This window comes from Phyllobates terribilis, unplaced genomic scaffold (assembly GCF_046119375.1).
Source record: "Phyllobates terribilis strain yellow unplaced genomic scaffold, ASM4611937v1 Scaffold_13__5_contigs__length_258822181, whole genome shotgun sequence".
Classification (NCBI taxonomy): domain Eukaryota; kingdom Metazoa; phylum Chordata; class Amphibia; order Anura; family Dendrobatidae; genus Phyllobates; species Phyllobates terribilis.
This window is the reverse complement of record NW_027362773.1, coordinates 227632898-227645314: the sequence shown is the minus strand read 5'-3', so window position 1 is coordinate 227645314 and position 12417 is coordinate 227632898. Positions and strand designations below refer to the sequence as shown.

The 12417-nt window shown below is 44.1% G+C and overlaps 1 protein-coding gene across 1 annotated transcript in view; it reads right to left on the bottom strand.

The window, feature by feature from the left end:
* LOC141174676 (5-hydroxytryptamine receptor 3A-like) overlaps positions 1-12417 on the bottom strand; it is a 99146-nt gene that overhangs the window by 49781 nt on the left and 36948 nt on the right. The window contains exons 4-5 of the mRNA XM_073659598.1: positions 10917-11026; positions 6172-6344 (exon numbers count right to left, since the gene is read on the bottom strand). Of these exons, the coding sequence (XP_073515699.1) occupies positions 6172-6344; positions 10917-11026 (283 nt within the window). The remainder of the gene's footprint in view (positions 1-6171; positions 6345-10916; positions 11027-12417) is intronic.

The window sequence follows — 12417 nt, the reverse complement described above, 5'->3', positions numbered from 1 at the left end:
AGATCTCATGGCAGTGGGGACATTGGTTTCAGTCAATACCATAAGTAACGTACTCCACCGCAATGGTCTCCGTTCCAGACGAGCCCGTAAGGTACCTTTACTTTCAAAGCGTCATGTCAAGGCTCGTCTACAGTTTGCTCATGATCACTTGGAGGACTCTGAGACAGACTGGTTTAAGGTTCTATGGTCTGATGAGACCAAGATCGAGATCTTTGGTGCCAACCACACACGTGACGTTTGGAGACTGGATGGCACTGCTTTTGACCCCAAGAATACCATCCCTACAGTCAAGCATGGTGGTGGCAGCATCATGCTGTGGGGCTGTTTCTCTGCCAAGGGGCCTGGCCATCTGGTCCGCATCCATGGGAAGATGGATAGCACGGCCTACCTGGAGATTTTGGCCAAGAACCTCCGCTCCTCCATCAAGGATCTTAAGATGGGTCGTAATTTCATCTTCCAACAAGACAACGACCCAAAGCACACAGCCAAGAAAACCAAGGCCTGGTTCAAGAGGGAAAAAGTCAAGGTGTTGGAGTGGCCTAGTCAGTCTCCTGACCTTAACCCAATTGAAAACTTGTGGAAGGAGCTCAAGAATAAAGTCCACATGAGACACCCAAAGAACCTAGATAACTTGGAGAAGATCTGCATGGAGGAGTGGGCCAAGATAACTCCACAGACCTGTGCCCGCCTGATCAGGTCTTATAAAAGACGATTATTAGCTGTAATTGCAAACAAGGGTTATTCCACAAAATATTAAACATAGGGGTTGTATAATAATTGACCCACACTTTTATGTTTAAAATTTAATAAAATTCAACTGAGCAACATAACTTTTTGGTTTGTAAGATTTATGCTTCTGTTCATAAAACCTACTCTCGTTTGCAGTTTGAAGGCTCTAACTTATTTGCATCTTATCAAACCAGCTAAATCTGCAGGGGGTTGAATACTACTTGTAGGCACTATATATGATTATAGTCTTCAATGTACCAAGAAATTTTTATGTATTTTGAAATACTCTAAGAAAGGATATATTTACTAACAACATATTAGTAATGCTAACAGGTATTTTTTTTTTACTAAATTGGGCTATATGCAGTGTTAGTGCCTACTTTACATACAGCCCTAGCCCCAGCACACCAATCATCTGATCTCACGACTCTGGCTGAATGCCATCATGCCCCACATATACCTTCTCACTGTATAATTGCTTGCAAAGCCCTTCATAAAGTATAATGGCCCTCACAAAGCTCTTCAAATATTATAATGGCCCCCGCATAGCCCTCCAAATATCATAATGGCTCCCACAAAGCCTTCCATATAGTATAATGGGCCCCATAGTCCTCCATATAGTATACTGCACCCCATATTCCTCAATATAGTATAATGCACTTCCCATAGCCCTGCATACAGTATAATGCATTCCCCATAGTTCTCCATACAGCATAATGCGCTCCCCATAGTCCTCAATATAGTATAATGCACTCTCTATATTCCTCCATATAGTATAATGCACTCCCCATAGTCCCCCATAAAGTATAATGCGCTCCCCATAGTCCTCAATACAGTATAATGTACTCCCATAAACCTCCATACAGTATAATGTACTCCCCATAGTCCTCCAAATAGTATAATGCACTCCCCATTTCACGGGTATGTCAGAAGTGACAGACAGCCACCCTGCAGTTGGTTGCAGGAGATCTCTTTGTTTGGCATTACAGACACCTTCTTAGAGGCTGTCTTTCTAGTACCCAGCGGCTGCCTTCCTCTGGCTAATTAACACCCTGGCCTGGTTGTATAAATACCTGCTGTCTGCTAGAGGGAGGTGCCGGCGATACTCACATTACCCCTTGTGAAGGCTCGGAGCAAGTGCATTACTTCTTCCCCTCTGGAGCTATGAGAACAGGTGTTCATCTCTCTGAAGTCGACTAAAGCTAAGCTGTCTTCCCTTGTTTGTTCCCCTTTTTGTCTTTAGTTGTCAGTGGGGATCGACTAGCGCTCACCCCCCTCCCTTCCCTAGCCAGGGCCCAATGCCAGAGAAAGACAGGGTGAGGTTCGTGTGCAGCGATTGGTGAAGAACCAATATAGGGTGATATTAGATCAGCCTAGGAGGTCTCCACTCCCCCCTTCCCCTAGTGTCTGGGCTTCCTTTCCCTCTTCCCTTTGTCTTGCACTAAGTCTTTCCCCCACCTTGCGTGACACCCCATAGTCCTCCATATAGTATAATGCACTCCTTATAGTCCTCCATACAGAATAATGTGCTCCTCATAGTCCTCGATATAGTATAATGCACTCCCCATACTCCTCCATGCAGTATAATACGCTCCCCATAGTCCTCAATATAGTATAATGCACTCCCCATAGTCCTCCATATAGTATAATGAACTCCCCATAATCCTCCATACAGTGTAATGTGCTCACCATAGTCCTCCATAGTCCATACAGTATAATCCACTCCCCATAGTCCCCCATACAGCATAATTCACTTTCTATAGTCCTCCATACAGCATAATGCACTCCCCATAATCCTCCATATAGTATAATGCACCCCATAGTCCTCCATACAGTATAATGCACTCTCCATACTCCTCAATATAGTATAATGCACCGTTCATAGTCCTCCATATAGTATAATGCACTCCCCATACTCCTCCATAGTCCATACAGTATAATGCACTTCCCATAATCCTCCATATAGTATAATGCACCCCATAGTCCTCAATATAGTATAATGCACTCTCTATATTCCTCCATATAGTATAATGCACTCCCCATAGTCCCCCATAAAGTATAATGCGCTCCCCATAGTCCTCAATACAGTATAATGTACTCCCATAAACCTCCATACAGTATAATGTACTCCCCATAGTCCTCCAAATAGTATAATGCACTCCCCATTTCACGGGTATGTCAGAAGTGACAGACAGCCACCCTGCAGTTGGTTGCAGGAGATCTCTTTGTTTGGCATTACAGACACCTTCTTAGAGGCTGTCTTTCTAGTACCCAGCGGCTGCCTTCCTCTGGCTAATTAACACCCTGACCTGGTTGTATAAATACCTGCTGTCTGCTAGAGGGAGGTGCCGGCGATACTCACATTACCCCTTGTGAAGGCTCGGAGCAAGTGCATTACTTCTTCCCCTCTGGAGCTATGAGAACAGGTGTTCATCTCTCTGAAGTCAACTAAAGCTAAGCTATCTTCCCTTGTTTGTTCCCCTTTTTGTCTTTAGTTGTCAGTGGGGATCGACTAGCGCTCACCCCCCTCCCTTCCCTAGCCAGGGCCCAATGCCAGAGAAAGACAGGGTGAGGTTCGTGTGCAGCGATTGGTGAAGAACCAATATAGGGTGATATTAGATCAGCCTAGGAGGTCTCCACTCCCCCCTTCCCCTAGTGTCTGGGCTTCCTTTCCCTCTTCCCTTTGTCTTGCACTAAGTCTTTCCCCCACCTTGCGTGACACCCCATAGTCCTCCATATAGTATAATGCACTCCTTAAAGTCCTCCATACAGAATAATGTGCTCCTCATAGTCCTCGATATAGTATAATGCACTCCCCATACTCCTCCATGCAGTATAATACGCTCCCCATAGTCCTCAATATAGTATAATGCACTCCCCATAGTCCTCCATATAGTATAATGAACTCCCCATAATCCTCCATACAGTGTAATGTGCTCACCATAGTCCTCCATAGTCCATACAGTATAATCCACTCCCCATAGTCCCCCATACAGCATAATTCACTTTCTATAGTCCTCCATACAGCATAATGCACTCCCCATAATCCTCCATATAGTATAATGCACCCCATAGTCCTCCATACAGTATAATGCACTCTCCATACTCCTCAATATAGTATAATGCACCGTTCATAGTCCTCCATATAGTATAATGCACTCCCCATACTCCTCCATAGTCCATACAGTATAATGCACTTCCCATAATCCTCCATATAGTATAATGCACCCCATAGTCCTCCATATAGTATAATGCACTCCCCATACTCCTCCATACAGTATAATACACTCCCCATACAGTATAATGCACTCCCCATAGTCTTCCATACAGTATAATGCACTCCCCATACAGTATAATGCACTCCCCATATTCCTCCATACAGTTTAATACACTCCCTATACAGTATAATGCACTCCCCATAGTCCTCCATACAGTATAATGCACTCTCCATAGTCCTCCATATAGTATAATGCACTCCCCATAGTCCTCCATATAGTATAATGCACTCCCCATAGCCCTACATAGAGTATAATGCACTCCTCATAGTCCTCCATATAGTATCATGCACTGTCCATAGTCCTCCATACCGCATAATGCACTCCCCATAGTCCTCCATATAATCTAATGAACTCCACATAGTCCTCCATACAGTATAATGCACTTCCCATAGTCCTTCCTATAGTATAATGTGCTCCCCATAGTCCCCCATACAGTCTAATGAACTCCACATAGTCCTCCATACAGTATAATGCACTTCCCATAGTCCTTCCTATAGTATAATGTGCTCCCCATAGTCCCCCATACAGTATAATGCACTCCCCATAGTCCTCCATACAGTATAATGCACTCCCCATAGTCCTCCATATAGTATAATGCGCTCCCAATAGTCCTCTATACAGTATTATGGCCGCCACAATTTACTCATTGATTTAAAAAAAATACAGTACTCATTGATTTAAAAAAAATACAGTACTCACCTCTCTTCCTCATTCCCCTGCTGCTCCAGTCTTTGCAGCGAATGTTCTGAAGCGCCTGCACATCTCAGCACAACGGGCACCATGTAGTAACTTCATCGCGCCTGCTGCACTGAGACGTCAGACACAGAGGAGGAATGATGGGAGAGGGAGCATCAACTGACACTCCCTCCTCCATCATTGTTTTCAACTGAATTTGCATCCATTTGAACAGCCGATACAGTTGAACTTGCAATGATGGGCGGAGGGGGGCCCGGTGCCAGCTCCCTGGCTCATGGGCCCCATAGCAGCCAGGTGGCCTGTTGCCATTGGCGGTGTGCCACTGACTCAGGGCCCTATTCATCATTGCATTTCTGCCAGTTTTTAGGTGTGAATACCTCTCAATTTGTGTCTTTTTGATTTACAACAATTTGGTATTACAAATATTTTTGATTTTTATATCAATATGTCTTTTTCAGATGTTTTAGATAGATTTATGAAATGTGGCGCAACTCTACTCCAGTTATGTATGCTGGTTATTTCGGCACATTTTTTGTGAAATTGGATAAAAAACTTTGCAGGAAGTATAGGGATTGGACTGTAGAGGAGTGGGGTAAAGTTATTTTCGCTGATGAAGCCCCCTTCAGACTGTTTAGAACATTTGGAAAAATAACTGGAGATGAAAAGTTGAGCGCTACCATGCGTCCTGTGTCATGCCAATTGTAAATCATCTTGAGGCCATTCATGTGTGGGGGTTTCTCATCCATGGAGGGGGCTCAATCACAATTTTGTCTAAGAATACGGCCATGAATAAAGAATGGGATCTAACCAGCCTCCAAGAGCAAATTCTCCCAATCATCCAGGAGCAATTTGGTGATGAACAATGAACTTCCAGCATGATGGAGACCATGTCACAATCCAAAAGTGACAACTAAGAAATTTTGGGGCCATGGCCAGGAAATTCCCCAGATCTCAATCCCATTGAGAAACACTGGTTAATCCCCAAAAAGCATAAAAAAGCACACAGAAAATGTGATAAGCTTCAAGCACTGAAGACTGGACGGTCATCAGTCAAGGTTTGGCCCAGAAACTGATATCCAGCTGTCAGGGTGAAGGGCAGAAGTCTTGGAAAATAAGGGTCAACACTAAAAATATTGAGCCTTTGTATAAACTTGATGCATTTGTCAATTAAAGTGTAAAATCTTATGAAATGCTGATATTTGTACTTCAGGAACCATAGAAACATCTGAGTAAACCATTGAAAAATGCTGAAGCAGCAAATAAGAAAAAAACTAAATTTCAGTCAGTCTCAAATTTTAGGCCACGACTGTACATGTTCTATGGCAAGCATCGTCACTTTCAACAAAGGAGTGCCCGAGTTTTTAGACTTTTTCACATATTTTGATAAGTATAACTTATTTGGTCGGCAATTATTTGGGCAGTACAGGGAACAATATTGTACATTGTTGCTTCTGTCATGTAACCATACCTGTGTATACGTAGGACCCAAAAGACAATCTGCAGGTTTGGTTGTCGAAGGGAAAAGTAAAGACGTCTAATTTGCAGCTAACAACAATCCGCAGTGGCATTGCATTTACAATTTTCCCATTGTAGCTTATTCTGTAATATGGGATATTTGGGGAGTTGTCATCAGATTCAATCCTGGAAAATTGATATGTAAGGAATTTAATTAATATAAAGTGCTAGCACAATATATTTAACTATGAAGTCATTTTTTTTTTTAAAGAAATCAGATTGTAATAACCATAAGCTCTGTTGTTATCACTCCATGATATGTGTAATCTTTAGGCCACGTTCACACATTCAGTATTTGGTCAGTACTTTACATCAGTATTTGTAAGCTTTGATGATAAAATCATGTGTGGATTACATGCGTTTTTATTGCTTTTCCACTGTGTATATACAATAATAACTCTTAGGCCATGGCTCCACTATCCATATTTGGTCAGTATTTGGTCAGTATTTTTTCTCAGGAGTGGGAGCCAAAACCAGGAGTGGGTGATGATTTAAACAAAGTTCGGGTTGGGTACAAGAACCTGAATGTCTACCGGTCTGTCCATCCCTAGTACTTAGGCTATGTTCATACTGAGTTTTTAAAGGGAACCTAGTCATTAGCTTCATGCTGCCTGAACCACGAGCAGCGTGAAACAAAAGCTGGCTATATGATTGCAGCTGTGTGTATTTTACTTTGTGCATACACAAGGAATTGGGCAGGGAGTTGCCCCTCGGAAACTGCACTAGTCAGGTCTCTCCCCACATCTGTCCAAGCTATTGTATGTGTTTTCTGAAAAGCTGCAGAGTTTCCCAGTAAAACCTACATGTCAGCAATTACATAGGCAGGGTCTGATTCATACTGCCCGTCGTCCAGTCAACATGAATTTAATAACAAGTTCTCTTTAGGCTATGTGCCCACGATGCAGAAATGCTCTGGATTTTTCCTGAGCGTTTCTGCATCTCCCTGGCAGAAAAAACTCATGCGGATTGTACATGCGGATTGTACATGCAGATTGTACATGCAGATTGTACATGCGTTTTCCTGCTAGGGACATGCGGATGTGAAGCGTTCTTCACATGCATTTCCGCATGCGGGTTCACAAGTGCTTTCCAAGCGATTTTAGCATCACTTGGAAAATGCTTGTCAACTTGGTCACACTATATAAATCCATGCAACCGGCATGGATTTATATAGTGTGACCCCAAAGAATGGTTAAAAATAAAAAAATAAATATATACTTACCTTCTGATGGCCCCCGGTGTCTTGCTTCCCTCCGTCCTGGCTGCAGGCACATCGCGGTACACTGAAGGACCTGCCGACGTCAGCATCGCGTGACCCGTCACATGACTATGACGTCAGCACAGGTCCTTCAGTCCACGGCGATCTGCTGGCAAGGGAGGACGAGCGCAGCGGGGCCATCAGAAGGTAAGTATAATATTTTTATTTTATTTTATTCTTTTTTTCACAGTTTTCTATGGTACCTGGGTCCGGAGGAGAGTCTCCTGTCCTCCACACCCGGGTACCATCCGCACATTGGAACGCATGGAATGCGCATCTACATATACAGTGATGCGGAATCCATGCATTCCAATGCAAGTCAATGGCGGCGAAAATGCAGCGCTTCCGCAAAATAATTGGTAGTGCTGCGTTTTTTTCCGCAATGATAACCCGCAGCGGAAATTTCCGCAGCATGTGCACAGCACATGCGGATTATCATTGGGGAACATGGCAGGCCTTCTACCATGCGTTTTTTAAGCGTTTCTGCAGCGTTTTTGCTGCTGCGGAAACGCTTAAAAAACGCATCGTGGGCACAGCCTTAAAGAACTTTTTGATGTGGATTTAAGGCTGTGTGCCCACGATGCGTTTTTTAAGCGTTTCCGCAGTGGCAAAAACGGTGCAGAAACGCTTAAAAAACGCATGGTAGAAGGCCTGCCATGGTCCCCAATGATAATCCGCATGTGCCGTGCACATGCTGCGGAAATTTCCGCTGCGGATTATCATTGCAGAAAAAAAGCAGCACTACCAATTATTTTGCGGAAGTGCTGCGTTTTCGCCGCCATTGACTTGCATTGGAACGCATGGATTCCGCATCACTGTATATGTAGATCCGCATTCCATGCGTTCCAATGTGCGGATGGTACCCGGGTGTGGAGGACAGGAGACTCTACTCCGGACCTGGGTACCATAGAACCTGTGAAAAAAAGAATAAAATAAAAAATAAATATTATATTTACCTTCTGACGGCCCCGCTGCACTTGTCCTCCCTTGCCGGCAGATCGCGGTGGACTGAAGGACCTGCGCTGACGTCATAGTCATGTGACGGGTCACGCAATGCTGATGTCGGCAGGTCCTTCAGTGTACCGCGATCTGCCGGCAGGCAGGACGGAGCGAAGCAAGACTGCGGGGGCCATCGGAAGGTAAGTATAGATTTATTTTTAACCATTGTTTGGGGTCACACTATATAAATCCATTCCGTTTGCATGCATTTATATAGTGTGACCAAGTTGTCAAGCACTTTCCAAGTGATGCTAAAATCGCTTGGAAAGCGCTTGTCAACCCGCATGCGGAAATGCAAGTGAAGAACTCTTCACATCCGCATGTCCCTGGCAGGAAAAACGCATGTACAATCCGCATGTACAATCCGCATGTACAATCCGCATGTACAATCTGCATGTACAATCTGCATGTACAATCCGCATGTACAATCCGCATGCGTTTTTTCTGCCAGGGGAGATGCAGAAACGCTCAGGAAAAATCCGGAGCATTTCTGCATCGTGGGCACATAGTCTAAATTTGATTTGTTTGGAGTAACCTTCTTATTCATTTCAAAGGGAACACCACTTTTTATTATATTTTTGACGTTTTTTTTCCCAGATGCATTTTTGAAGAGGTTTTGAATTGTTCATTATGTCCATACTTTGAATTGCAGCCTTTTGACTTGTTTGGAGCAGATTGTACAAAGATTCCAACACAGAACAGTGACATCACTTTTTTCTGCAAGGAGGGTTTCAGAACTTTGATGTAAAAAACCCTCAAAAATGTACTGCATGAAAAGCAAAATGGATTATTTACTGGAAAAAAATAGGATTTTTTATTTGGATTTTGTAGTGAATCCACTCCACATAAGGCTCTATGTGAATGACGCGCCCCCTGGGACATATTCCTTTTTGAGGGGAATACCCGGCACCGGATCAGATGGGGGGTTGTAGTCTCCGAGCGGCTGCGACCCGGCCCGTGCCCAGGGCGTCAAGCTCAGTGTTATGTGGCAGTCCTACAGATGTTATTAAGAGTTCTTTTGTGTCGACTACGCCACCCGTTGTGATGCGGTCACTGTGGCCGCCGCTGCAGCAGGGTCCGCTGAGGCTGATGGTGGGTGCGCAGCTTGGTGGGATAACCCCCCAACGGGAGGGGTATAGCCTCAGGGGGGACAGGTGCAGAGGATGGGGGTTGTGGTGGTGCAGTGCAGACGGCAGTGAAGACAGAGTCGGGTTGTGCAGTTAAGGGTGTTTACTTACTGCAGATGTTGTACTGGTCACTCCAGCTTCGAGTGACCACCCGAGCCGTGCTGCGTCCACCAGGTCCTGGATCCAGCCAACCCCCAAACAAGTCCGGAGCGTAGCCCTGAGCTCTCCTTCTGTCCCGTTCTCTGGCCGTCCCCACCAGTGATCCACCTAGGTCCAGCTCCCTCGGGCCTTCTGTTGGGACACCCTTGGCCTTGGGTTCCCTGACCCTTCATGTGGTGTGCCTTCGGGGTGGATGTGGTGGGTGACCGTGGCAAACGCTGCCCACGGTCTCCGGTCTCTGGCTGGGGAATGTTTTTACCCCCACCAGCTTGGGTTCCGGTACCCTGATGCCGACTCTTCACCCGGGGTTTTAATTTGGGATCTTAGAGTCCTTTTTCTTCTGTGCCTCTGGGTCTCTCTCTCTCCTCTCTCACTCTGGGTCTTTCCGTCTCCTCTGCTCACTCTGGCTTGTTCTCTGCATCTGACTTGTTCTCTGCATCTGACCCTGTTCTTAGTTGGTGCCCACCTTATATACACCCTCTATGTGTGAGCTCAGGTGACCAGCACCCAATGAGCTCCTAACTTTACCCAGGCTGCTCCCCCTATCTGCCCCTACACTACTTGGGATGTACCACCCCCCTCCCACTCCAGCCAGGAACAGACTCGGTCGTACCTGCACATTTCTAAGTGGGAGTACCGTCGGTCTGCTCCTCGGAAATGGGATGTGTGTAGTGCATGCAGCCTACCGAGCTCAGTTCCACACTCCATCCTTACCCGGGAGTGGAATATCACACCTCTGGGTTGAGGTGCAATACCCCTGTAGCAGCCGAATCCTCAGGGTGCTACATGAACGTGCCTTGAAATGTTACTACTCTGAGGCTGATTCCAATTTGTTACTGTCAAGTCAAAAGACTGCAGAACACCACATGGAAAAAAACACTTCCAAAAATGCTTCAGGAAAAAAAGCCATCGGTGCATATGTGGCTGCTTTTTATGGTAAGGAGCCATGTCCACCAGTGGGGGTGATTAAGCGCACGTTTGTGGTTCAGTAAAGTTGTATTGGCAAACTTGTGTGCTTCTTCAGCACCACTAATGGTGTCTTTGCCGGTAGGCGGCAGTCACACCATTGGACTGTACCCACCCTGTACCCAAGTGCCACAGATGATTACACACAGCATATTTATTTTATCTGCTTCATATAAAAAATAGCCTTACATTTCATAGATGTACAAGTCTGGTGTCCAGAAGTAATCACTTGAGACAAACATTTTCTTAATCCCACAAAAAATATCTGGGTTCCATGAGACAAATTCATCTTTCCAAGACTGTAAATGAAGGAAATTCAATTTCAGGGAGAAAAAAACAGACAAAATTAGTGTTATTGAAACATGTTATTCTAGAACATTTGATAAAGAAAGAATGTAAAAATGGTGCAAACAACTATATATTTATATCACTGTAGATATATACTGTATATATATTGTATATACACATACATGTGCATACATAATGCACACACACACATCTGCATAGGAATGAATGTAAGAAAACATGATAAATATATACATGTAAGAAAAATGTGTATATAGACATACTGTATGTGTCCACAATGGAAAAATTATAATGATAAAAAATAAAAACCGCTATACACATTTGTTTATATATAAAAATATTATCATTGCATGGACATAGATACCTAGTGGCTATATTATAATCACATGCATACATCTAGTATATCTCTTACTGTTCATTCTGTATATACTTTTTCTATGCTCGGTGCCTTTTATTATTGGGGTTCCCACAGTGTCTCAGCCACCATTCTTTCTTTGTGTCTGTATGCTGGGATTTTTACATGTCCTTTTTAATGATTAAATGTTTTTTACATTTAAGTAAAAGAAAAACAATGTTCTGAGAGGTGGACAACTCCTTTAAGATGCACACACAGCGCTTTGAACTTTTTTCCATAACATTTTGATTTGAGTTTTTATTTTTAACAGTTTTTTTTCTTCTTCTTTTAGGTCAAAAAGTCGTCAAAAGATGTTACTTTACATTCTATAGTGTAATACAACACACACTACATGCAATGTGTTTTAGTTTGTGGCATATAAAATGTGGTTTTGTTTCAAGACACAGCCAAGGGCGTATTAACCATTAGGGCAAGTGCCTAGGGCGGCATATTGAAGAGGGTGGCACCAGCTGACAGTTACTCTTTTTTTATTTCTTTCACCTCCTCTCATGCTTCATGCTGGTCTAGCAAGTAAACTAGCATCTCAATGTGGTACTGGTGGGGAGGAAAGCACTGGCCACATACGGCTCCACAAAAGCCACTCACTGTTCCGATCAACATGTCCTGGCTAGCTGCTGCTGCTTCTGTGTAGACACACTGACTGTCATAGTACCAATCTTATATTAGCTAATCACCGAGCAGCTCCAACAACCAATATCACACAGTTTTCTCAGGACCCAAAACAGCTCAAGACACCTTCATAATTTAGTTGGATTTGCCAATTTTAGGGCTCTGAGAAAGCTGGGTGCTATTACTCTTTCTGGTTTTCTGATGATTTCCCAAGGGATTAATCTACTTCTCTAATTTCACATTCTCAGACAGGAAGTCATTCAGTCAGTAGCTAGCATGGCTCTGGTATATGGAAGTACCACCCTCCTTTGCTCAGCTGCTTTTCCGCTCCTCGGGGGGGGGGGGGGGGCTCCAACAGAC